The sequence below is a fragment of the Vespula vulgaris genome, chromosome 14, assembly GCF_905475345.1.
Source record: "Vespula vulgaris chromosome 14, iyVesVulg1.1, whole genome shotgun sequence".
In the NCBI taxonomy this organism is placed as follows: domain Eukaryota; kingdom Metazoa; phylum Arthropoda; class Insecta; order Hymenoptera; family Vespidae; genus Vespula; species Vespula vulgaris.
The window spans coordinates 4743070-4769567 of NC_066599.1; the positions used below are offsets into that span (position 1 = coordinate 4743070).

General features: G+C 29.6%; 4 protein-coding genes across 6 annotated transcripts; 2 read left to right on the forward strand and 2 right to left on the reverse strand.

Annotated features, from left to right (window-relative positions):
- Nucleotides 1-41: 41 nt before the first annotated feature.
- LOC127069197 (serine/threonine-protein kinase PRP4 homolog) lies at nt 42-10674 on the forward strand. Its single transcript, XM_051005972.1, has 12 exons — nt 42-46; nt 1112-1276; nt 1356-1605; nt 1679-2208; nt 2269-2968; nt 3054-3404; nt 3482-3567; nt 6560-6706; nt 6793-6946; nt 7096-7348; nt 8968-9206; nt 9435-10674. The coding sequence occupies exons 1-12, from the start codon at nt 42-44 to the stop codon at nt 9633-9635; spliced, it is 3081 nt and encodes a 1026-aa protein (XP_050861929.1). The 3' UTR covers nt 9636-10674.
- A 1772-nt stretch (nt 10675-12446) lies between these two features.
- On the reverse strand, nt 12447-14862 carry LOC127069220 (inositol monophosphatase 1). Of its 3 annotated transcripts, none has more exons than XM_051006003.1 (6): nt 14588-14862; nt 13964-14097; nt 13307-13566; nt 13056-13161; nt 12830-12981; nt 12447-12754 (listed from the first exon to the last, which is right to left on the reverse strand). In XM_051006003.1, exons 1-6 carry the CDS (start codon nt 14645-14647, stop codon nt 12648-12650), a joined length of 819 nt encoding a protein of 272 aa, XP_050861960.1. In that variant the 5' UTR covers nt 14648-14862; the 3' UTR covers nt 12447-12647. The 3 variants fall into 3 exon arrangements, with proteins under 3 accessions (XP_050861960.1, XP_050861963.1, XP_050861962.1); XM_051006006.1 differs by having other exon boundaries at nt 13964-14229; XM_051006005.1 differs by having other exon boundaries at nt 13964-14308.
- Nucleotides 14863-15107: 245 nt separating this feature from the next.
- On the reverse strand, nt 15108-25978 carry LOC127069218 (acetyl-coenzyme A synthetase). Its single transcript, XM_051006001.1, has 11 exons — nt 25447-25978; nt 24323-24538; nt 22130-22325; nt 21791-22022; nt 21549-21666; nt 21279-21471; nt 21050-21205; nt 20720-20887; nt 20444-20633; nt 18411-18656; nt 15108-18165 (listed from the first exon to the last, which is right to left on the reverse strand). Exons 1-11 carry the CDS (start codon nt 25533-25535, stop codon nt 17969-17971), a joined length of 2001 nt encoding a protein of 666 aa, XP_050861958.1. The 5' UTR covers nt 25536-25978; the 3' UTR covers nt 15108-17968.
- Nucleotides 18759-20444, forward strand: LOC127069219 (enolase-like). The gene is made up of 3 exons (XM_051006002.1): nt 18759-19372; nt 19427-19797; nt 19875-20444. Exons 1-3 carry the CDS (start codon nt 18978-18980, stop codon nt 20417-20419), a joined length of 1311 nt encoding a protein of 436 aa, XP_050861959.1. The 5' UTR covers nt 18759-18977; the 3' UTR covers nt 20420-20444.
- Nucleotides 25979-26498: the final 520 nt, after the last annotated feature.

Genomic DNA, 26498 nt, shown 5'->3' on the forward strand with positions numbered 1-26498 from the left:
TAGAACTATATTGCTAGTTTCATAAAGTGGAAAAATCACTGATGAAGTAAGTTAGAAAAAGTTACTTTGTTCTTTGTGCGCGAAGTATTGTGCGCAGGCGGTTAAATATGAAAATCAATTATATAACAATTGTAGACACACATAAGAATAGGATACACAGATAGCACAATTTCTTCATCTTCATAAACAAAACTACAATATATTTTAATAATAGAACAGAAAAATAGTTAAACAATTTTTTTAAATACATTAAATTAAACAATTTTTAACTGCATTAACCTCACATAGCATGTTAACACGTGAGTTAGTATCTCTACTTTATTTCATTAAGAAAATTATCGCACATGCGTGTAACGAACAAAGTTCTTTACCAGACAGAGAAAATGATATCATTTATACAGTGATATTTTCAGTTTTTTCCTGATCCAATTGGTAATATAGTCTTATTATATAATGGAATCGTATGAATTTATCGCAATAATCGAAATAAAGTTATATCGATAATCAAAATCCCATTCGAGATACACCAAACAGAAGAATCGATAATACAAAATGGCTTCTTGTTAAAGAATGAACGTATGCGTATTATCAAGTGGAGTGATTCTATAATATTTTCATTATTTATAATTTATATAATATCAACATAGGGTAAGTACTCTTTTTTTACGTTATATAGAATTTTCATAGATTTTTCGAACAATTAATTTGTACAACGTAGAATGATGTGCATCAGCCATTCTGTTTACATCACACTTATATGAGAACTGTTTGTTTTTAGATTTTCACGGATTAGTCATCATTAAAAATTTCATATATTTATATTACATTTATTGATTATATAATATTTTTATTTTATAAAGAAATAATTCGAACAAACCTTTTCCTAAATATTTATTCAATAATAACCTAAAATTTATTGTTTGTAACCTTTACATCTTTCACTTGCACAACTCGAAATTAACAAAGCTAAATTCATTCATAGATATTTTAAATTTTAATTTAATATTTATTGTATTTCAGCATGTACAACTTTTTATTGATAATAAATTTAATCATAACATTGAAAATTCATCTTATATTAAGTTTATAATATGTAAGCAATGTATTTTAGCTCATCAGATATAGAAGCTTTAGATTCCAAAAGAGAAATCATTATAGACTCAGAATCAGATATGCTTGGCAATCAAAGAAAAAAGAACAAAAGAAGACATAAGCACCATAAACATAAAAAGGATAGAGTGATAAAGAAAAAAGATGGAATAGATAGACAAGAAAGGTATTTAAAATATAAATATTATAAATAACTTATTTTGATAAATATTAAAGTTGAAGTATTACATTAAATGAATTTATAGAAAAAAACATAAGAAACATAAAAGACCACGTAAAGAGAAAGAAATTGAAAATGGTTCATTGGAAGAAAACGCACCATCTCGTATTAATCAGAAAGAAATTGGTTTGAATGGCAAGGTCAAAAATTCTTTATTAGAAATTGTTTCTACAGAAGAAAGCGAAGATGAAAAATTAGTAGATCTTGATTCTGATGAAGTAGATTGTAGTATTATTGAAGATGATATTGATTTAGAAGAATTAATGAAACAGAAGGTATGTACGTGACAATTTGAAACACTTGGAACATTGGAAAAGTAAATTTTTAAATATTACAATTTATTCTTAGGAACGATTACAAGCATGTTTAGTTCAATATTTGTCAGATGAGTCAGAAAAGGAAGATAAGGAACCAGAAGAGGAGGGAGAAGAAGAAGAAGGAGAAGAGGATGAAGAAGAAGAAGGAGAGGAGGATGAAGAAACAAAAACAGAAACTCCAGATGTAATACTCGTAGAAGATGATAGTGAAGATGACAATATACTCCATAAAAAACGACCTAGAAGTGAGTCAGGAAGTAGGGAACGTAAAAAAATAGCAAGACCTGAAAGACGCGTCGTAGTTGATATGAGTAGAGATCGAAGAAGCCGAGAGGACCACAAAGACAAAAGAAGAGATTCTGATAGAAGAAGAGAGGATAAAAATCGGCCAAGAGAAGATATAAAAAGGGATGATATAAGAAGGGATGAAAAACGAAAAATTAATGAAAGATATAAGGAAGATTCGAGAAAAGAAGATTCTAGAAAAAGGATAGAAGAAGAGAGACGTAAAGATACTAATAGTAGAAGAGATGAATTACGCAAAAGAGAGCACGATCGAAGGTGAGCTATATCATTAGATTCAACATTGTTATTATCATTATTGTTATTATTTTATTGCAGGGAGGAAGAACGAGGAGACAGAAAACGAGACTTGAATCGACATTTATCTAGATCTCATAACGATTCTAAGTGTCAAGATACTAAAATGGATATTAAACATATTTCATCGAGGCGTGATAGTCGTGATAGAGGAGACAATCGGGACCGTCAAAGTAGTCGAGATCGACAATCAAGTCGTGATCGACATACTAGTCGCGATCGTTATAATCGAGATAGACCACTAAGTAAAGATCGTCATTCCAGTCGTGATAAAAGAGATAGTAGAGAACGACATACTAGTCGAGATCGTCATGCCAACAGGGATACACAAGTTAGTCGTGATCGTATGGACACTCGGGATCGGCGCGATAATCGGAATCATGAGAAGATTAGAGAACGATCTAGAAGTACAAGAAGATCTCGTAGTCCCCTTAGAAATAGAATGGATAGAGATCGCAACGATCGTTATAAAAGATCTCGCTCTTTGTCTCGAAGTCGAAGGGATAGGGAAAAACACGTACGAGATCATGAAAGGGATAGAGAGAAGAATGGTAAAAAGGAAAGAAGTGATAAGTACAAAGACTCTTTATCGGAAGGCCTAAAAGTAGAACGTTTTGACAGTTCTAGCGAAGAAGAGATCAAGGATATTGATATCGAAGAAGAGGAAGATGAGGAAGCTATTATCGAACGTAGAAGAAAACGGAGAGAAGAGTTAGTCAAGGTATTATTTGTTTATCTAATGTAAGAGTTTTATAAAATAATGTTTACTTATTTTATACAATATTCTATTTGTTTTTTCTATTTAGCGATTAAGTGGACCAAACGAAGATTCGAATATGTCTGCTGATGTAACAGCTGTCACTGGAACTCCTCCGTCTGAAAGTCATTCAAATACATCTCAAAAATCACCAGAGATACCTTCAAACAATAATGAATCTACTTCTGAGAGTCACACTCCACCACTGCCTGAGAAACCAAAGTCACCACAGCCGGTTAAGAAAAGAAAATCTAGATTTGAGGATGCATTACCTGAAGAATCTGAGAAGGTTGAAAATACACAAAATACAGAGAAAATTAAGCAAGATGAAAAACAAAGTACAAAAAAAACAAATGAATGGGATATGTTTGCCGAAGCGGACAATATTGGTGATTTTAATGTATGTATGTTTTATGGAAATATTCTATTTATTATATCATAATCACACTACAACTCTTTATTTTTTATTTTTTCTAGAGTCCTACTGTTGAAGGAAAACGTTTAGGTGGTCCCGACAATCCTAGTTTAACAGATAATTGGGATGATGCAGAAGGATATTATCGGTAAGATACTTGTTATTTATAATATCGCGTTTTGAAAATCATAATGTTATAAGTCCAAATTTTACAAATTTGAGATAATACTATTTTTCAAATTTGAACATTAAACCTACCACAGCCAGTCAAATGACCAGTTTCAAGCTTTTGATTAAATATTTTGCATTCGATTTTATTAGTTTTGTCATTTGATTTACTATTTTTATCATTTTTCTGAGATAAGTATGTAACCTACCCTTATCTACCATGACCAGTCAATTGATTGGTTGAAAAATGTATGTCCTTTTATAATGTTATCTGTTTTCTCATTCTAAAAGTATACATCTATAAATGTTTATTACGAGTTTGATCAGAATTATGAAAGCTAATCTGAGTGTGACATGAGTTTGGTCAAAATCGATGTGAGCGTTTGATACATGTTCTGCTATCGGGCAACTGAGATAAACGATAAATGCAAGATTCAGAGTGCACATGGATCTGAAGCAGTAATCGTGACATGTGGCAAAAATGTTTAAGTGTATACTTTTATCTGTGAATTGATATAAATATGGGCTGTGAAGTCAGAAAACACATTGTAAGTTTGAGAGTGCAACAGAAAGTATTAGAGTGAAAATTTGAAGTTATAAGTGCCATTTTGGATAAGAAAAAAATGAACGAAACTAATAATACATAGTATTTAGTTTTGTATTTTATTTTTATTATATTATTCCATCTCTGATATTTATCCATAAAAATATCAAAATGTTCAAGAAATATGAAATTGTTGTGAGGAATAAAATATTATAAGCAAAGAATATATTGAAGTCAACGAGAAGGAACTTTCTAAAAATGAATATGATCAAATTGGAAATGATAATGATCTGTTTAACACTGAATATAAGTCCTTGGACATTGGTGATGAAAACGACAATATTTTGAATACACATCAAGGGCAACGAAGATTCCTGTAAAGTTCTAAAAACGATCAGCACATTGAAATTGCAATTAATGATACTGTCTGGAACAAGATACAAGGTGGTTCTAAAACTGAAAAAATAGGACTTTATAATATTTTCATGGAAGTATTAGATTCAACAAGTACTATGCTAAACGAAATGTTATGAATTATTTTATAAAAATTTTAGATTTATCTAATTTAATAAAAAAAAAATCAGTAAAGCCAACGTTTATAAATGGATTATTCTGCCTTGATCTCGTTAGTACAGTACAGATTTATAGAGAACAGCAAGAACTATTACAAACCAGCCATAAATATTATTATTGATAAATAATTATTTTTAACTAAAACCAAATGCAGATTTACTCAACAATATCGAACAACCTGATAAATTTGAATGATAAATTCTGGTTGGTACCAATAGTAAATATTGCAAATGAATTTCCATATTTGGGAACAAATGAGACAGTTATTAATACCATTTGAGGAATACATTACTCTCAATCTTATAGATTTACAAGATGCAAAAGAAATGTATTCATAAATAATTTTTTTACTAACATATTGCTGGTGATAAAACTCCTAGTGAAAAAAATAACTTTAGTTGAAATTATTTGTGGAAATAAAAAGAAACTTCAAAAATTTGTAAAATGAAAGAAGGATAAAATGACACATTTTTCCATATAACTTTACATATTAGATAATTGTACTTTTATAGTTTATGAAAGTAAATCAAAAAAAGTATTTGCTTCAAGTATAATTCACAAATCTGTGGAAATTGAATGAAGAAATAAACATGTATCTGAAGCCATTGCATTTTATAATAATACTAAATCTGTGGACATCATGAATCAAATGGCAAGGAAATATAGTATAAAATTTTGATTTAACCGAAATAAATGCATGCATGGGTCATATATAAAAAGACAGGAAAAAAATATCAAGGCAGAATTTTTTGTTTTGGCCAACAGAAGAATTTGTTATAAAATATCAAGAATCATAGAAAAAAGAAATATAAGATAAATAGAAACCATCGACAGATATAAGTGCAATTTTACATGAATGAAGAACATATCAAATGAAATATTATAACGAGAATAAAGTGATCCAAATTTGTTTCAAATGTAAGAAATATGTTTGTGAAAAATGTGTAATGGAGCAATCTGTAAAAAGTATAGTGGTGGACAAGAATAAGATACTTATTATTTATTTTTAAGTGAAAAAAACTATGGAACTCTTCTTTATTAATCATTTCTGTTCTTGTTAAAAGTTAAAATGAAAGAAATAAAATTTTTTGTTATTATTATCTAAAAGCTATTTTGTTTATTATTGCCTATACTAAATTAACTATAAACTACATCTAATTGGAAAAAACATAATTATAGAAATAAAAGAAAATGTAGAAAATAATAGAAATATATATATATATATATATATATATATATATATATATATATATATATATATATATACACATATTGTTTGTACATTTAGTGTCAAAAGCATCATCTGTTTACCTTCATAATTAATTAAAATATGACTCCATTCTTTATCAAAAATGGCAATATTTTTCTTTGTTACTAAACAAAACAAATAAACTATTTCAAATCATAGTAATGTAAATCCACTTTATATTCTTTTGTTCTAAATTAATATTGACTGTCAATATTCTGAGCATGTGCTTAAGTTTTTCAACATGCAGTTAATAACTAAGTTAATGTTAATAGCTAAAGAATTATATAATTATGTGAATAGTGATCCAAATTATCTTTTAAGATAATAATTTAAAAACAAAATTTTCTATTGTATTTCAATTTTCATATACAGAAATTTTTTAATATTTTTTTGAATTTATAAACGTATTTCTACAACATCTATACATATATATGGAATTTTTTAAAACACTATATCATATGCATGAATGCGACATACCATTATGATTTTCAATATATCAAATTATAATATTACATAACTTTATATTTAAATTAAAATAAGTTTATGTTTAAATTAATGTTTATTAATTATGTTTAAATTAATCGAATAACATAATATCAATTTTAGCGTTCGAGTCGGTGAGACATTAGATTCGCGATATGTTGTTTATGGTTACACAGGACAAGGAGTTTTCAGTAATGTTGTAAGGGCTAGAGACAGTGCTCGAGGCAATTTAGATGTTGCAGTGAAAATAATTCGGAATAATGAAATTATGTAAGAAATTTATTTATTTTTTAATATTTATAAATTTTATATAAGCATAGAGATAACTTTATTAGATGTTTTTATGGTTTTTACAGGCATCGTACTGGTCTCAAAGAACTAGAAATACTTCGGAAACTTAATGATGCAGATCCAGAAGACCGATTTCATTGTTTGAGATTATTTAGGCACTTCTTTCATAAAAATCATTTATGTATGGTATTTGAACCATTAGCTATGAATTTAAGAGAGGTATGTATATGAAAGAAGTAGTATACAAATATAGATATTATAAGTAAATAATTTATGTATGTATGTATGTATGTATGTATGTATGTATGTATATGAATATATATTTTTTTATTTTCTTTTTATTTTTTTATTTTTTTCATTTTTTATAGGTGTTGAAAAAATATGGTAAAGATGTTGGTCTACATGTCAAAGCTGTAAGGTCATATACACAACAGCTTTTCCTTGCATTAAAATTATTAAAACGAGCAAATATTTTACACGCTGACATTAAACCAGATAACATTCTAGTCAGTGAAAGTAAACTGGTATTAAAACTTTGTGATTTTGGTTCTGCATCTCATGCTCATGAAAATGAGATAACACCATATCTTGTATCAAGATTTTACCGTGCTCCTGAAATTAGTAAGTATATTAGTTCATTATTTCTTATTTTTATATGAATGAAAATAAATTATAACAATCAGTGTACGAATAAAATTATCTGGATAGACAGGTAACCTTATAATGCGTGATCATCTTAAGACAGAGTGACAATGGAGAAAATATTGTTATAATTTGTGAGAGAAGGTAGATTATTATAGTGTCATATAGTTATTTTACTTTTCATTTAAATTTCTAACTTTCCAAATAATGAAAAAAAGAACAAAAGTTTGATATAATAATATTAGAAAAAACATCAAAACTATAGTTCGCTTAAAGAGTCGAGTCAGTAGAGGTATACAAACATATATAATTAAGATGGGAGCATATTCACAAAACTTTAAATACCGTAACACTTTTTATGTAGAAAATTCAAGCAAACCCTAACAATGACCTATTATATATAAGTAAATTTGCTCCTGAATTCAACAATTAATTATCATTCACCAGCTAATAGCTGAAGTCCCTTGTATATATTAGATTGTATTTATTAGCAAGCGAATATTTTTTTTTTTTACTTCTACCGACTCGATTCGTTGCACAGTGTTTTACTCAATGCACAAAAATCAAAGATTTCAAGTAAAATCTAAAAAATCTTGAATCGTAAAATATTAATAATGAAATGTAGTTTACTATATTAAAGTAATATAATAACTTTTACGGAATATATCAATTTATTGTTAAAATTGAAGAATGAAGTTTAGTGTAAAAAGAAATTTATTTTTTTTACATTTTTTATTTTTTATTTTTTTTCCATATTTTTTTTATATTTTATCGCATTTTTTTCTATTATGCCATAGTAATATTTATTTCTTTAGTTTAATTTTTATAAACTGTATTTAATAATGTAATATCCTTTTATAATTTGTGAGTAATTTAATAGATAATAACAAATTTTCATAATTTTCTATATAAAATTTCTATAAGTTTTGAGGTGATTTACAAAAAAAAAATATCAAAAAGTACCCCCTTGATTTTTTGTATACTAGTTCCCAACACATTAAATTTTACATTAACTTCAAATTTATTTAATATGAAAAAAATAATCAAAATAATTGTTCGTTATTGGATATACATTTATTCTCTAATGGACCCAACTACGATCTCCGCATAATGGGCCGAATCGAGGATTTTGATATATTTTGACGTTTTGAAATAAAGTTTCTTAAACCAATATCAATTAACACTAATCTCAGAAATTGTTAAATATACTTATGATAAATTCATATCAAACTACAAGAAAAAAAAAACATTAAATTTAACAAAGAAAACTATAAAAACATAAAGACTTATTTATTACCAGATGAATCACACTGCAGGATCATTAAACATAAATACAGACACATGTTTTGAAGTCGATTAAATATAACAAATAAATGTAATGTTCTCCATGTTTTGCGAAATACATAATATTTAAGAAATTATAAAAAAAGAAAAAAAAACGAAAAACTTTGTATTCGTATAAAGTTATGATTATTATTCCGAACAATAATATACGCGAAACACTGTGCGTTGAACGGGCTATAGATCTTCATATTAGAAAAATGTTTAGTGTTATAGAATTTTTGTTATGTATCAGAAATAATATTGTTTTTTTTTAGTTCTTGGTATACCATATGATTTTGGCATTGACATGTGGTCTGTTGGATGCACAATATATGAATTATACACTGGAAAAATAATGTTTTCGGGCAAAACGAACAATCAGATGTTAAAGTTCTTCATGGACCTAAAGGGCAAGATGCCTAATAAACTGATAAGGAAAGGAACCTTCAAGGATCAACATTTTGACTCTAATTGCAATTTTCTTTATCATGAAGTTGATAAAGTTACTGAGCGGGTAAGTCGTTGTACAATTTTTCTCTACGATTACGTTTTCTTATATGGTAAGCTCCATTTTTATTTGTAAAATAATATTTTCATTGAACATTGAAATTTTTTTACCATTCATATGCATATTTTCATTTTATTTTTATAATCTGCAAAGTAGCTCCATAAAGTAGCTCCTTTCATTGCGTCTTGTAGTGTTTCTATAATAGATGAGGTAGTCCAACGTGTTTATTTTTAGGAAAAAATCGTCGTAATGTCTACTCTTCCGGCTACTCGTGATCTTAATGCAGAACTTGGTGGGAATTCATTACCGCCCGAACAAAGTCGGAAGGTTGGTCAGCTGAAAGATCTGCTAGAACGCACATTGATGTTGGATGCAGGAAAAAGAATCACTGTGAACCATGCTCTGGCGCACCCTTTTATACAAGAAAAAATTTAGGTAACCCTGCCTAGGGTCCTTCTACAACAGAAAAATTATTAACGTAAATTTGTGAATTTGAAATAGACACCGCTAACGATAATCCGCATTCACCGAATACTATCAAATATCAAATACGGATATTGCTAGCCAAAATGGTGTCTTACATGAACTGTCTGTATTGGTTTTAGCAGAAAGAGGCGGCGCATAGTTTCAAGTGTAACTCAATCAAGACAACGAAGAGCATAAAGCAGTAAATATTTATAATGCATGTATCATCATATTGCAACGTTGTACTCTATCAATCTGAAATAACGTATTAATTAGGTTTGTTAAGGACTATTACAGGTCAATAGAGTGCAATATTTTTTATAAGACATAATCAATTTTCGTAAGGAAGTAAATTGCTTCCTACTATCTGTTATATAAACAATTTTAGCGGGAACATAGAATTTTACTATTTAAACACATTCACAGAATTTCATAACGTATTACTTAAATACGTAATTAGGTTATATGCGTTTTTATTTTTGTCTTCAAGTAATCAAATTATTGTGAATTAAAAAGTAATGAGCTCACGTTAAAAAGAAAAAAAAGATATATTCTTACCAATCTTATAAATACTTGGTACCTAAAAGTAACGTTGTTCTTAGGTGAATGAGTCAGACTGGAAAAAGTGACCGCCTCTTTCAGCATGAACTGGCCATCGATACTTAGCATTATGGTGGTATGTGGTAATTTTCTTTTTTTTCACTTTTCCGATTTAAAGCGCGACTTCCTTACGGATAGTATCTCTTATAAATTATTATACAGTACATTAACACTAAATATTTAGTACTAAATATTTGTTATTTCATAACAAGAGATTGTAAGACTCAAAAATTTCATCACACAGTTCAGGAACGGTCTTTTTTGTTCTCTTACGTCAGCGATGCACAAAAATGGCATTCGCTATTAGAAACTTAGCGACAAAGAAACTTGGTGTATAATCTGAAGAAAAAAGAAATTGTATAATAAGTAGGTCAACTATTGAAATAAAAATACAAATGCTTAACAGAAAGTGGAGAGAGCCCTGCATTTTATATTTTCAGTCACTATCACGTACGAGTTTATTGCGTTTCAAGCGTTAGCTACAAATAATCTACGTGTATCCTATCGTATTATTGAACTTTAAGCATACAAATTTTATTTTAACGGAAGGACGTAATAGATTTATCGTATTATGTTAGTCGATCTTTAATAACTCGAATAAGATAAATGTAGATGAATATGTAATTGTAAACGATATCGCATGGATATAAGACGTGAATCGAAAAAATATTTTTCGTTTGAACTTAGTAAACAGTTATAAAAGTTAATCAAACACACACACACACACACACACACACATATATATATAATTTCATATTGTAGGATACTTTAGAAACGTATAATTATATCACAGGATATACACATATTTGTATAATAACATTATAGTCCTAAGAATTAAAATTCTTTAGCCAATACTTTATTTAAAGTATTCAGTTATTATTTAATGTAAAATAGGGCAGACTTTCAGTGCTGTTTAAATGGTTCATGGAATAATTTTTAATAAGGGAAAACTGTACAAGGTTGCTTATGTTTCAGATGAATCTTCAATTCGAATCATCTTTATGTGCAAGCGGAGCTTTCAAGGGCCTTTAGTGCTGATCCCGTTGCAAGGTATTCATAGGGGACTGCCTTATGGGATATTTAGTATATCCGATTCTTGTAACATATCGTACATAGTTTATTGACAATTATAAACAGTGTTGTGTGTACTTTACACAAAGTTTTCTTCATAATTTTTCTAATGACGATAAATATTATCATAATAATAATAATGATAATAATAATATTAATAACAATAATAATAATAATAATAATAATAATAATAATAACAATAATAATAATAACAACAACAACAATAAAAGCCCTCGCGTATTAAATGTAATCAAAAACATGAAATTTGTGTATGAGGAGGACAAGTAGAAATTTTAAGCATATTTTAATATACATATATACAGAAGTAAAAGAATATATCCAATACCAACTTTAACATATGCTTTTCTAATTGACAATTTGGTGATGTTTCACTTATAGCCCTCCCTGTGAGGAGGGGAGGCAACGGAAGAGATCAGATGCTGAGAAGGAATGATGAAAGGTGTCCCAAAGGAATGGTAAAAACAACGCATAGATACTCTCTGCTCCATCTCATCAAACCTGCTTAAACAAGATATCATCATTGAATCATCAAAGAATGGATCATCAAAGATCGAACTAATTATGAGCCAGTACAAGGTTTGTCTTAAAAACGTATTAAGGAAAACAAAACCGTAAGTACGTATGCAGGTAAAGTATATCTCGTCAAAATGTTAAAAATACAAAATTATAGAGATATTGCATTTTTATGATTCATTTTTTTCATAATATTATAAGCAATAATTAAGATTTTAATACATATTCTAATCATTATGGCTTTGAGTTTTCAGATAATTAATTAAAGATCTCAAAAAAGTATAACAACATATAATACTGAAGAAACATACAATGAAAGATACTATGTACTTTTAACAAAACCTATAATATATAATAAATATATTAGCATAGTACAATCGCAGCAAAATATGGAAATTTTGACATAATGAAATATTATCTAATAATTTTGTGTAAGAATTGTAATAATGCAAAAATATAGTTTCTGTATTGTACGATCTTCAAATTGTCCTTTCATTATTTTAATATCATCATAGATAAATAATCATAAAGAACCAACTGATCAAATAAAGTAAAGGAAGAAAACGGAGCATGGCATAAGATTTAAAACAATCTTTCTTTATTTTCATTTTTATTAATACTATATTATAAAACAATTTGTAAGAATTATCATGTATAATACATGCACACACACACACAGACACACACATACAATTGGAGTCTTTGGTATAAGTACAACCGAATAAGTAAATACAAGACGAAAAAAAAAGAATGATCACTTTGTTATCATACGTATCTTCAATCTCGTTCCGGATAATACTGTACAAGTTGTTTACATAATTCTTGAGCTAATTCCATGGACGATGCACATAATACTCTTCTACTCATAACATCAAATGGTCCTCCTGATGAAAAAACATTTATGTAAAGAATTCTCATAGGTATGAGGTTTAAGAAAACTTTATTAAATCATTGCACACCTGCTGGATCTATACAAACACCTCCTGCTTCTCTGACGATAAGATCACCAGCTGCAATGTCCCAAGCATGAATTCCATATTCAAAGCAAATATCAGCACCACCAAGTGCAACCATACACATATTCAAAGCCGCTGATCCTAATGCTCTCATCCTAAAGAAAAAATTCATCAACTAATTGCTTAAATACTATTAGATGTTTCTTAAAAGAAAAACTTTTCATTTTACCCATGGATCTGTGGTATCAGAATATTAACATTTTGAAAGACGACTTTCATTTTCTCGGGATCTCTACTTGTACCCATTTCTACCATTATCAAGGCTTTGCGTAACTCTGAAAAATCATATCTTTAATAAGTTGAAATAAAAGAAAAATATGAAAAATTCTACTGATGATTTTACTATACATATGCAAACTATATTATATACTTTGAAAACTTCTTTATAATATTTTTTAGATCCGATGATAAATAAATCACCTTTTTGGCCAGAAACTCGTATTGGAGCACCATTCAAAAAAGCACCTTTGCCTTTGCAAGCTGTAAATAGCTGTTCTAAAATAGGATTGTAAACAACACCGATTTCTGCAACTTTTCCTATATGTAAACCAACTGATATGCACGTATGCGGTAAACCATGAACGAAATTCATAGTGCCATCAATTGGATCTATGATCCATGTTGGCGCATCTGTTAATTCTGCTTTTTTACCCAAAGATGTGGTTTCCTCACCAATGAATCTGGAAACAAGTATTATATATATATGCATTTTAATTTAATCGATCCGATGATGCAATCATTTTATATTTAATTTTTTTACTTTTCATCCATAAAAACAAATATAGATTGCTCATGAAAAATTATAGAATTTATAACAAAAAGTTCCTTTAAATATCATGAATGACTTTTTATTGAAATTGTGAGTTCCTCTTTGATTAAATTGATCATTAAATTTATTAATCGTTTTAAAAAGCAGAAATGTGTGTCAATGGGCATTGAAAAAAAATATAATCAGCTGAATCAAGACTATTGTGAGATATCATTTTAAAAACAAAAAACAAATCAGAAATATGATCAAAAAAACATACGCGAATTTATTTTAAATAGGCTAAACAATATTTTATGTATCGTACGTACTTGTGATCTGGAAACTTCGAGGATATACCATCTATGAGAAGTTTTTCAACCTTTTGATCCCACTCCGTAACGAGATCCACATCGCATGATTTTGTCATTGCATTTTTACATTGATATATCTTCTCTCTCACAATCTAAGCAATATGATTTACATTTCTTTATTATCTCCTTATCTTATGTATGTATATATCTACATTTGTTGCTCTTTTTTTGTTGTTTTTATTTTTTCTTTTCTCCATAGTTTCCACAATTTTTATCTGTCAAATCTTATTATAATTTAACGATAATGTTTTGTAAATGTTTCAGAATTAATTTCCATTACTTGTGCATTACGATGCAATAATACTAAAGAAAATGACAAAAGGATTAAAAAATGATTTATTTCAACCGTGAACAAATCTTCCTTTAGAGAAGCTAAACAAGTGTTCGATATAGATAAATCGCTAAAATTAAATTGAAGGCTACCTATTGATTGGATAATAAACAAATTATAATTGTCACTTAGATATTCCATTCAAGAGATTTTCGAACGATTAAGTTAAAATTTGTGTATACATTGGATCCTGAGTAATCGGGATAATTGAATTTTTAATTAAGGATCTTTAACTGGTTTTAATTTCTTACCGAACCGGCTTCTTTAACCAGTCGAAGAATTTCCACGTAATATTCCTCAATGTCAGACATTTTCACAAATCGATCGAGCGAATAAGAATCTCGAAATATTCGTAATAGAATCGCTTTGACACTTTTGTTAATTTATCATCATATCATGAACTTGAAGGAACAAAAAACGTCCCCAATGACCACTATGAGTAACAGCGGCCAACTGACGTAATTTTCATCAGCTGCTACTGAAGAACAATAGTCATTTTATTATTTCACCTACTCCTGAAATCGCATCTATCAGCGACTGTGGCGCCAATAATATTCCATAAGCGCACTTGCGCAATTGACTTGGTATTGTAAACAATTCTTTTTGTTTACAATACATATTCATCGACTATATATTCCGATTCATCGACTATTTATTTAAAAAATTTCTTAATGGAATGACGCAATTTCCACTACGTACAAGTATCTCATGAAAGTTTGATTAACGACAAGAGAGGGGAAATGTGTCAAAGAATTAACGAAGAAAACGCCATTTGTTTAACAGAACAATATTATTATCACTCTTAACACATATACATATACATAGTTTTGCAATTTTTAATATAGTATATATATATATTCTTTTTTTTCTTTTATGTATATACATGTACGTATCGTTACGGCCGAAGTGTAATACGTGAAATTTTAAGGAAGTAATTTATTAAATTATCAAGTAAAGTAACACTAGATTTTTTAAGTATACTCTCTTTCGCAAAGAGATTAATACTCGTCTTTCTCTCTCTCTTTCTCTCTCTTTCTCTCTTTCTTTCTCTCTCTCTCTCTCTCTTCCTCTCTCTTTCTCTTTCTTTCTAATATTATCTCTTCGATCGTTACGATATATACATTAGTATATATATTTTAATTATCACACTTAAAGTTTGTTCCGCAAGAAATGATATGTATCGGACACGCCTCGAAGGAACACGAGGCATTATTAATTTTCTTTAGCTTAAGATCGCTTTCACTTTGTTTTCTAACGTACATAAATACAGGACGCTTTTATTACAATAAACATTTGAATGCTTTTTCTTTCTTAACTTGCATTAGCTATAGTGCGCATAATTCGTACAAGTATGTGTGTGTGAGTGTGTGTGTGTGTGTATATACATATATGCAAAATATTCCTCATAACGGTAATTATGATTTTTAAAATACTTACAATAATTTAACAAAAGAAGTCACGAACAGAAATTTGATAGTTTCTAACTGGCAATAAATTGCAATAAAATAATCATAATTAAATAATATATGCTAAATAATATATTTTTATACTTATATTATTTAATTATAATTAAATAATATAAGTATAAAAATAAATTATAATTATTATTATAATAATAATTATAATAAATTACAATAAAATAATTAGCCAAATGTAAATATTAATGTTTGTTGTTACAAAAAACATTTTGATTGATTATTTAATTGGTCCGTATGTTTACGATGACATCCTAACATTTTACGGCTATAAAACATTGCAGAATAATTGATGCTACGTACAATAATTTATAGAAAGAGTTGCGGAAAATAAAATATAATTTGAACATCTATTTCAACTAGTATGTTATTACATTTGTAATGAATTCTCTCAATAGAGGAGCATTACGTTTTAACAAATTTAAAATTATTTATTTTGGATTGTAATGTAAACTTAAAATAATATTATGTGTACTCATTGAATTTGTTCTACTGTACTATACATTATTATTAAAAAAAAAAAAGAAAAAGCACAATGGTTCCATTTAAAAAGGTCAAGAATATCTTGCTTTTTTACCGAAAAAAAAGTATTTAGCTAATTATTATTATTATTATTATTTATCGCCAATTAGAAACTATTAAATTTCTATTTATGACTTATTTATTAGATTATTGCAAGAAGCTTAAAAACCATGGTAACCATTACGAGATGTATGCATATACACACATACATACACACACATATATAAATAATTTGTTTTCTTTCTATTTGCGTTCTTCATAAAAGTAATAAGCGTCGAATGAATTATCGATTGATTACTATATCTCGTTGTTGTAAATTTCCGTTCTTTCAATCGAGTAGGTAGGCATTTTATCGATTCAATATAATCGCTGCCTTGCTATAAAATTTTCTTCATTTATTTTCTTTCTTAATCGCAAGGCTAACGCAAAAGAGAAGTGGATCGACTTTATCGATAAATTCTGTTAAAACGACGGTTAAATACTTTCTTATGACAGTTTATATAGATTGTTGTTTTTTTTCTTTAGTGTATTTTTATTGCTAAAGAAAGAATCATATTTATGACGATTATATTTCTATTTGGTTTCAATAAAAAATAAAAAATTGAACTTTCAGCGGACTACTTTATTAAATGTGCAAAAGAAGACCTTTTTTTTTAAAAAGCGTAACATTTTAATATAAGATATGAAAAGAATGCTACGTGGTGATTTTTTAGTCTTCTTAATGAATTAGAATATCAATAAAGGAAATGAATCATAATCACAATGATGACAATAATAATAATAATAATAATAATAATAATAATAATAATAATAATAATAATAATAATAATAATAATAATAATAATAATAATAATAATAATAATAATAATAATAATAATAATAATAATAATAATAATAATAATAATAATAATAATAATAATAATAATAGCAATAACAGTAATAATAATAACAGTAATAATAATAATAATAATAATAATAATAATAATAATAATAATAATAATAATAATAATAATAATAATAATAATAGCAATAACAGTAGTAATAATAATAATAATAATAATAATAATAATAATAATAATAATAATAATAATAATAACAAAAATAATAATAATAATAACGATATTCGATAAAAATATTTCTACGCTTACAATATAACAATAATAGTAGAAAAAATACCATCCGAAAATAACCATTTTTACTTTTTCTTTTTAACTAAAGAGAGAATAAAACATTGTTCTTCAAAAATAAATCCCGATCATCGAGATAGTACAATACATATATCTATATCTGAAGCCCGTGTTATACATGTACATATAAGGTTAATTAATAATAATAATAATAATAATAATAATAATAATCATATTATTATTATTATTGTTATAATAATAATAATAATGATAATAATAATTATATAATACAATAATAATAATTTAACTATTAATAACAAACAAAAAAGGATAAACAAAGAATTATAAAAATATTCTAGAAGCTTCAACAATATTTGTTGTATAAGCTTTCATAAATATTTTTAGTAAGCTTTTTTGTTTTTCAATCGTGGCAACAAAGACTATATATATATATATATATATATATATATATATATATATATATATATATATATGATTTTTGATTCCTTTAAATTTGTGGCCTAAGTTGGAAAAGAAGATCAACAATAGCCTCATCGGCCAAAGTTGATACGTCACCGACATTTTTATCACCCGCCGCGATCTTCCTCAGTATACGCCTCATAATTTTACCTGACCTCGTCTTTGGCAAACCAGGTGCATGCTGAATGACATCCGGTTGGGCGAAAGGTCCAATCTTTTCTCGCACTGTTTAAAATAATGTGCATTCTATTATTACGTACATATGTATGTACAGAAATTTGGTACAACAAAAATTAATAAGATATATAGCAATAAGATATAATCAATAAGATGTATATATATAGTAGATATGTGCACAATAATTTAATAATATTAGGAATAATTTTTATGGTGTTAATAACGGAAAAAGAAAAAAAGAACAGAAAAATACAAAAAAGAGGAAGACAATAAGAATATTATGAGGAATTCACCTCTTTGCTTGAGTTCATCTTGCAATTTCTTTTCAAATTTGATGCCTTCGTTAGGTGTAATAAAACAATAAAGACATTGGCCTTTCACAGGATGAGTTTTACTGACTACCGCGGCTTCGGCAATCGATGGATGACCTGCTAAGACGCTTTCTACTTCTGCCGTAGACATAAGATGTCCAGAAACATTCAACATGTCATCGATACGGCCAGTTACCCATAGGTAACCGTCTGCGTCTCGTCTGGCACCTATAAAAAAAAATCAAAATATTCAATAGAATTCGAATTACGATAAATTTCATGTTTTCTAGGCAGCTAGAACAAACTCATTTTGACAGTCAATTGTTAACGGAGCCTACCATTCGATCCATAAAAAAACACATTTTCTTTTTAAATTCAAATTAAAAAATATGTTTTTAATTAATAACATGTGATTATTTGAAAAAAATTCAAATTTCATTCAGATCGTTTACGAAAATTACCAAAAGTATCTGATGCACTGTGCTCATACCATAGCAATCGATCATTTCTTAAAGACGTGAAGATTCGGAGGTTAAAAATAGAAATAAAATGCCGATTCAGAAAGTGAAGGCACGTCAAATATTCGACTCAAGAGGAGATCCTACTTTAGAGGTCGATCTGATTACGGACGTTGGTCTGTTCAGATCATCTGTACCGAGTACATTAGTAGTAAATCCTAACCAAGCACAAGAAATCAGAGACGGAAATGAGGCAGCTTATCATGGTCGCTCAGTCTTTAAGGCCGTCGACATAGTTAATAATGTGATAGCACCGCAGTTATTGAAATCGAGATTAGAAGTTTGTCAACAAGTGGAGATTGATAGTCTCTTGAACAGATTAGACGGTACTGAAAATAAATCAAAATTAGGCGTTAATTCGATCTTGGGAATCTCTTTGGCATGCTGCAAAGCTGGTGCAGCAAAGAAAGGTCTTCCGATTTATAGGTAGGAATATTTCTTATCAATATTTTATTCTATATAATTAAGACGATTTTATAGGTACATCGCTGAATTAGCAGAAAATAGTGAACTGTATTTGCCAGTACCATGTTTCAACATGATCAGTGGTGGTAAACTCGCCGGTAATAATATACCCTGTGAAAAATTTATGATCCTACCGATAGGCGCGGAAAGTTTTGTCGACGCTATGAAAATGGGTAACGAGGTTTACCGCGTTTTGGAAAGGAAAATTGCTGAGGCCCAAGAAGTACAGTTGCCACTTTCTGTTTGCGACGATGGGGCTTTTGCGCCACTTCTCGAAGACGATAAGGATGCTTTGACTCTTATAGACGAATCGATAAGAGATGCTGGATACGAAGGAAGAATAAAAATCGCATTAGATATGGCGGCTAGTTCATTTTATAAAGAAGGTTAATCTCAACAAACATATTTACTTTAAATTTATCTTTATAATTTTCTTCGTTCTTTTATTTCATTCTTTTCGTAGGAGGTTACGATTTAGCCTTTAAAACCGAGGAATCTGATCCCGACGATTATATGGAAGCCGAAACATTGAAGGAACAGTATGTAGATTATCTCGCCGAGTATCCATCGATCGTCTCGATCGAAGATCCCTTCGATCAGGAAGATTGGGAGGGTTGGTTGACTCTAGCCGATCAAGAAATCCAAGTGGTCTCGGATGATTTAACAGCCATGAATATAGAAAGAATCGAGGAAGCGATAGAACGACAGATGGCCAACTGTATTGTTCTGAGAATGTCACAAATCGGTACAGTTACCGAGGCAATTAATTGTGCCAGAATGGCAAGGATCAATGGTTGGGGATACGTAATTGCGGCTGGACAATGCGAAACGGAGGACAATTTCGTAGCTGATTTCGCCGTAGGCTTGTCCGCGGGACAATTTAAGGCAGGAGCACCGTGTAGAAGCGAAAGAACAGCTAAATATAATCAGATCATTAGGATCGAGGAAGAACTTGGAAAGGACGCAAAATACGCTGGGCTCAATTTCAGAAATCCTCTCGCTAAATAATCGACCGTACTATTATCGACTTACCATCGCCCGTGCAATAATATCCGTGAAATCTGCCGAAGTAGGTATTTTGAAAACGTTGATGATTCCCAAAGAGAGTTCTCATCATGCCTGGCCAAGGCTGTCGAAAAACGAGATATCCTTCTCCTTCGCCCTCGATCACGTGACCATCTTCATCCAATAATTCTGGTAGCACTCCAAAGAAGGGAAAGGCCTGTCGCGAACGATTGTGCAATTTTAAAGACGACCTTTATCTACTTTTCAATGTTAATTAAAATCAATGAAAATTCTCAAACATACCGCTGATCCTGGCTTCATTGGGGTCGCACCTGGTAATGGCGTGATGACATGACCACCAGTTTCCGTTTGCCAGAATGTATCTACGATACTACAGTTGCCATGACCAACTAAGTTGTATAACCACAACCAAGCTTCGGAATTTATCGGCTCGCCGACCGAGCCGAGAACCTGCAAAAAAGTTCTTTTTTATCTTTCTCGCAACTGGATAGATATTTTAAACTTTATCAATGTTATCTAATATGTCAGGATTAAAAATGGTAGATACATTTTGATATCGTTAAATGTATCAGAAAATGTTAGATATTATTATACAGGTATATCATAGTTTACCTTCAAACTAGACAAATTATGCTTCTTTACGAACTCGTCCCCAAATTTTATGAGCGATCTGATCGCGGTTGGAGACGTATAAAATTGAGTGACCTTGTATTTGTCTACGATCGCCCAATATCGATCGTTTTCGGGATAAAACGGTGTACCCTCGAACTGTTTGTAGAAACGTTATAACGTAAATAAGATTCCTAGTCGCTTGAAACGTTGAGAAAATGCTTTTACTCACCAGGACCGAGGTTGCACCATTAGCCAATGGGCCATAAACGACGTAAGTGTGGCCAGTAATCCAACCGATATCTGCGGTACACCAATAGATATCTCCAGGATGATAATCGAAAACATATTTGAATGTTGTTGCCGCGTAAATCAAGTAACCTGCCATTGTATGAAGGACTCCTTTTGGTTTACCAGTAGAACCGCTATCAATGGTCATAAACGTCAAAAGAGTTATCTTCATCGGTATGATCTGACAATTAAAGGAAGATTTGTTTACTACCTGGTATAGAGAATAAAAAGTGGATCTTCCGCGTCCATCCACACTGGCTCGCATTTACTTTCCACTTTCTCCATTTCTACGTGCCAGCAACAGTCACGTTCGGAATTCCAGGATCCAGCTTTCAATTAATCAAAGAATTAATTTCTTCGTTATACTTTTTTATTTTTTTTTTATTTTAAGTAATCGATTGTATAAATATACATACATTCATTTAAAAAAAAATTGAAAGAATTATTGCTTACTGCCATTTTCGTCCAAACCAGAACGTTTGTTGCTCAGTCTGGTCGAATGAGAAACAACTATACATGTCTCAATATTATGACCATGCGATGCAACTTTTTCTATAGCGCTATCGCAAATATATTTAGGAAACAATAATTTTTCTCCTCTCTTGGCTAGATTAACAGTTATGAGAATCTTTGCTTTGGCATCTAATATACGTTCTGCCAAGGCATCGGACGAGTATCCTGCGAACTAATCATCTTGATGAGTTCGTTGAAGGAAATTTCTAGAATCAGCTTGAAGCTATGATAATTTGGGTAAATTCCTATTATTTATTTAAGATCGATCGAGTTACTCACGACTACGCAGTGAACCGCACCGATTCTTGTGCAAGCCAACATCGCGATAGGAAGCTCGAGAATCATTGGCATATAAATGACCACTCTGTCGCCCTTAGTCACTCCCTTCGACCTCAGTACATTCGCAAATTTGCATACCTTTGCTAGCAATTTTCTATAGGATATTTTCGAATGGTCGTTTGGATCGTTACCTTCCCTGCAATAATATGTTATATAAGTAAAAAAAAAAAAAAAAAGAAAGTAAGAAATAAAATGCACAAGTACAAAAAAAAGAAAAAGAAAATGAAAAAAATAATTAATTTTTAATATATTATTAATCTAATCACTATCTCCATTAATATTTGTCGATAGTTCTGCTCAAATGAATTCAGTTTCGTGGTATTGACGTAATAGAGTCAAAGATCAAGTTGCCCAGTTATGTATATGCTTAAAATCGGTTTTATTATTTGAACGTATGAATTTTTTTTCGATATAAGACTATACCGATAAATATTATTTCAATCTATCGAACATCGTTCAAATTATATCATTTGGACACTTTACTTATTCATCATCGAAGTCATTTGTTCGGTTGTTACAATACATCGACTTCTATTTTCGACCACGTCGCAGATCACGCAAGCGTATAAGTAATGGCATCAAAAGAATATTCATTCTGACTGAGGACTGTAGCAATGAACCAATGAACCTGACATTGACCATCGTCGATCAAAGATCGGAGAAAATTTTAAATAACAAATTATTACCTAACGATACCTTTAAACAGATATACATTAGGAAAGATTAGGAACGTTAAAACGTAATATTATCAGTCGTAATCGTTAATTTGATAAGACCACAAACTATCATGTTTTATAAACCTGAATTGCAATTATCTACTGATAGAGAACGTTACTATCTTATAGGAAGAGGAAATAAATGAGAAAGCGTAGATATCCTCTTAAAATTCAAATAAATTCAATTAAAATTGTAGAATTCGCATTTATTACTTTTTTTTTTTTGTAATATTCCTTCTTATTACCATTTGAGAAGCTTTCGTATTTTCCTATTTTTAATCAACGTTGTTATATCACGTATCGTTAACCTATTATGCATTATATTAGAACATTGTGCTCTCTTGGTCAAGGAATATTTTTTTATAACTGCGAAAAATCACGTTGTACAAATGATTTTTCAGTTTTTTACCGAAAAATACGACTTTACGAAAAATAAGATCGTAATGAAGACATCGCGAGGAATAGAAATATATATTTTATTATTATAATGTGAGTATTATTTTATCATTTGAGGAAACAAAATAGATCACGTTCATAAGATTTGATACGTTTATTTAAAGTCAAGATCATGAATTTTTTATGATCCTTTTCTATGGGTGGTAACCTTTGGGAGAAAAAATGAAACATAGGGTCTCGAAAAAGAAATTATGATTCAGGATACGAGATTTCGCTGTGGAATCAACGGATCGTACGATAACGTTACGTAATCGTACCACACTCTTGGAACCAATCAGCTTTATGAAATTTGTTAAGTTAGAACGAACAAAATAATAATGTCCGAATAGAATTTTTTTTTCTTTTTTTTCTATTTTCTTTTTTTTCAAACTTATCAACGCGAACGCACGAAACATTTATTTTCCCAATCACATACGATCGATATAATCTTCGTTCTGAGACATCACGTTGAAATGTTCGAAATTTGAACGGTTGGAATGTATTAGCAAAAAGAGAAAAGAAAGAACAAAAAACTTTCCTTTTCGTAGAACATTCGAATGACTTGCGTCTAACAACGGTGGATATACTTTACATGACAATGAAGCACGTAGTTAGATACAGACAGGGATTCTCAAATTTGACATCGTCCAAAAGTTCAATCGTATATATCGATCGTATTTTTCCTCAGTTATAATAGTTGGGAGCCTTTTCGTTCTCTAAGCTCATGTCTAACTACGTGGTATATATTGGATATCGCGTTAAAATAGACTCGTTCTATCATTTCACTTCCATAAAAGGGCTTTCGATTGTTTCTTCTAACCACAAATTCTTTTCCTTTTCTTTCACTTTCCTGTTCGAATCACTGAAATTCTTTTATTCGATTACGTAAATAACGAAGAGGGTCAATGAACTTCTTATCGATTTTTCTATTTAGTAAAAATCGAGAATGGCCTTTAAAAATATTATCAGATAATAATCTTACCAATGAAATGCTATTTCATCGCCTTTGTTATCGTTTACGTTCTTATCGAGTAGGTTGAAACTGATATTGGTTTTGGCGCCTTCCATCCATTTAATAAATATTTCGCCCTTGGACACGTCGAAATTGTAAGAAAAAAACTTATCATCCGTCGCCGGTGTTTCCCAATAAAATTTGTTCGCGATTTCGCTCCAAAATTTAACTGGATTCTTCACGGAGCTAAAGAAACATTTTTAATAAATATTTTAATAAACATTTTTAATAAACATATTTTTAATAAACATTTATTTAGAACGAAATCAAATATAATGAAATTATTTGAAACTTTATGATGGAAGATCGATCTATCGATAATTATTTTAACCAATAATAAACATATGTAAATAAATCAATATATCTACGACACTTGAACAGATATTCTCTTCCCCACAGTGTCACATCTATTGGATCAATAACAGTTTTCAATTTTCATAGATTTCTTATTCGGTAGATGTGGATATTAAATAGGAAATAATTATACAAATTATTTTACTATAATGAATTCCTTACTTTTTACATATAATTACCAAGAAATTGTAACGATGTAATAATAATTGTCCCTTTAATTATCTAAGATTAAACTTTACATTTGATTGATCCAATCGAAAAATAAAAAAGAATAATGATTGAATAATCCAATCGAGCATAAAATGAAGATTTTTAATTTTTAATTTAAACAATCAAATAATAATTATCTGAGAGATCATACTCTCTTTTCGATAATGTTATTTTCAAACTATCAAGCAAGTTTGTTATATAAAAATGACTTAATACTTTTATGATTCATCCTGTTTAGAAAAAAACTATATATAAATAGAAATGAATAAAAGTATTGATATAAAAGTCAACAAAATAAAAAATCGGTGATAAAACATATTTATGAAATTTGAAATAGACGTGGCCTAGAATCGAATCGCGCATGCGTCTTTAAAATCCATAAGAGCCATCGAGTTCGATCGAATTCCCCTGGCATCCCTTCTTTTGTACCTTATTCTTATTCATCCTTGACCCTACCTTCTATTCTCCGCCCATTGGATCCTTCGTTATAGAAACGAAATGTTGAAAATAATAAAGCTCTATTCACTCACTTGTTATGCATCTGCCTATATTGTTCCATACTCGAACAGTAAGCATTTCGCGCCAGCTCACGATTCGGATGGTATATCCTGTCTGCCATTTTTGAAATAAGTCTTCTCTTTGAACGTATCGATCCTTTTCCCTGTCTTAGATGTATCTTCTTTGATATTTTTTGATTAGAAGATTATTCTCGTCGAGATATCCTCTTTCTTCGTTTTCTTTTTCGTTCTTTCTTAATCGAGTTATAATTAATTAATAATGTTTAAATATCGAAACTCTTTATGAAAATTCATCGGCTGATCAATATTATGGAAAATGAAAGAAAAGATAGTCGTGTCGGATTTGAAAAAGTCCCAATCGAGTCGTAGTTTCGTTATGATCGAATAAGATTTAGGATGGATATTAAGGATAAGATCGAGATTACGAATGAACGAGGAAAAGGAGGAGGAAGTACACGGCTTTTAACCATCTGCACTTCACTCTCTCAGACTTAACCGGTTTGGCTGATAAACCACGACTGATTCCGCGACGTTAAACAGGAGAGAGAGAGCTCTCGCACTCGTCGTTATTGAAGGCCGCATCGCAAAGCGAAGTGGGGGAGCTCGAGGAAGGGATCAGCGAAAATGTCAGGAGCGTACAAATTGTGCGTTCGAATATTTCATTCTACGAACGATTAACTTTTTATCTATCTAATCTTACTCATTTCTTTCACGACCTATATTTTTTTCTTTTTTCTTTTTAATTATATCATTAAACATATTTTTTACATTAACTCGTTCCTTTGGAATAATGTACATTACAATAAATTCTTTTCTATTCTTCCTCATCCTTCCTCATTCAAATCACCCATCTGATTGGACTTCAATGCGTATTTTTACGTCACGGAGGAATTTATAAATTAATATTTTCCCGCCGAATGCACATATCTTCATTTCACTGCATTTTTGTCCGTGATAATTTATGCAAAGAAAATTTATATAGCCTTGTTTGCGTTTTCATGGGAACTATATAAATTAATTCGCAAACGTGAGAATGTCATATTCAAACGACATTTATCGTAAGA

Coding starts and splice junctions, on each gene's coding strand:
- LOC127069197 (XM_051005972.1), top strand. Junction 3,405..3,481: donor ACAATATTGGTGATTTTAAT/GTATGTATGTTT, acceptor TATTTTTTCTAG/AGTCCTACTGTTGAAGGAAA. Junction 6,707..6,792: donor ATTCGGAATAATGAAATTAT/GTAAGAAATTTA, acceptor TGGTTTTTACAG/GCATCGTACTGGTCTCAAAG.
- LOC127069220 (XM_051006003.1), bottom strand. CDS start 14,647: ATGTCTGACATTGAGGAATATTACGTGGAAATTCTTCGACTGGTTAAA. Junction 14,098..14,587: donor TGGTTAAAGAAGCCGGTTCG/GTAAGAAATTAA, acceptor CATATTGCTTAG/ATTGTGAGAGAGAAGATATA. Junction 12,982..13,055: donor CTGATACCACAGATCCATGG/GTAAAATGAAAA, acceptor TTTTTTCTTTAG/GATGAGAGCATTAGGATCAG.
- LOC127069219 (XM_051006002.1), top strand. CDS start 18,978: ATGCCGATTCAGAAAGTGAAGGCACGTCAAATATTCGACTCAAGAGGA. Junction 19,373..19,426: donor AAAGGTCTTCCGATTTATAG/GTAGGAATATTT, acceptor ACGATTTTATAG/GTACATCGCTGAATTAGCAG. Junction 19,798..19,874: donor TAGTTCATTTTATAAAGAAG/GTTAATCTCAAC, acceptor TTCTTTTCGTAG/GAGGTTACGATTTAGCCTTT.
- LOC127069218 (XM_051006001.1), bottom strand. CDS start 25,535: ATGGCAGACAGGATATACCATCCGAATCGTGAGCTGGCGCGAAATGCT. Junction 21,206..21,278: donor ATGGTGCAACCTCGGTCCTG/GTGAGTAAAAGC, acceptor TTCTACAAACAG/TTCGAGGGTACACCGTTTTA. Junction 18,166..18,410: donor AGATGAACTCAAGCAAAGAG/GTGAATTCCTCA, acceptor TATTTTAAACAG/TGCGAGAAAAGATTGGACCT.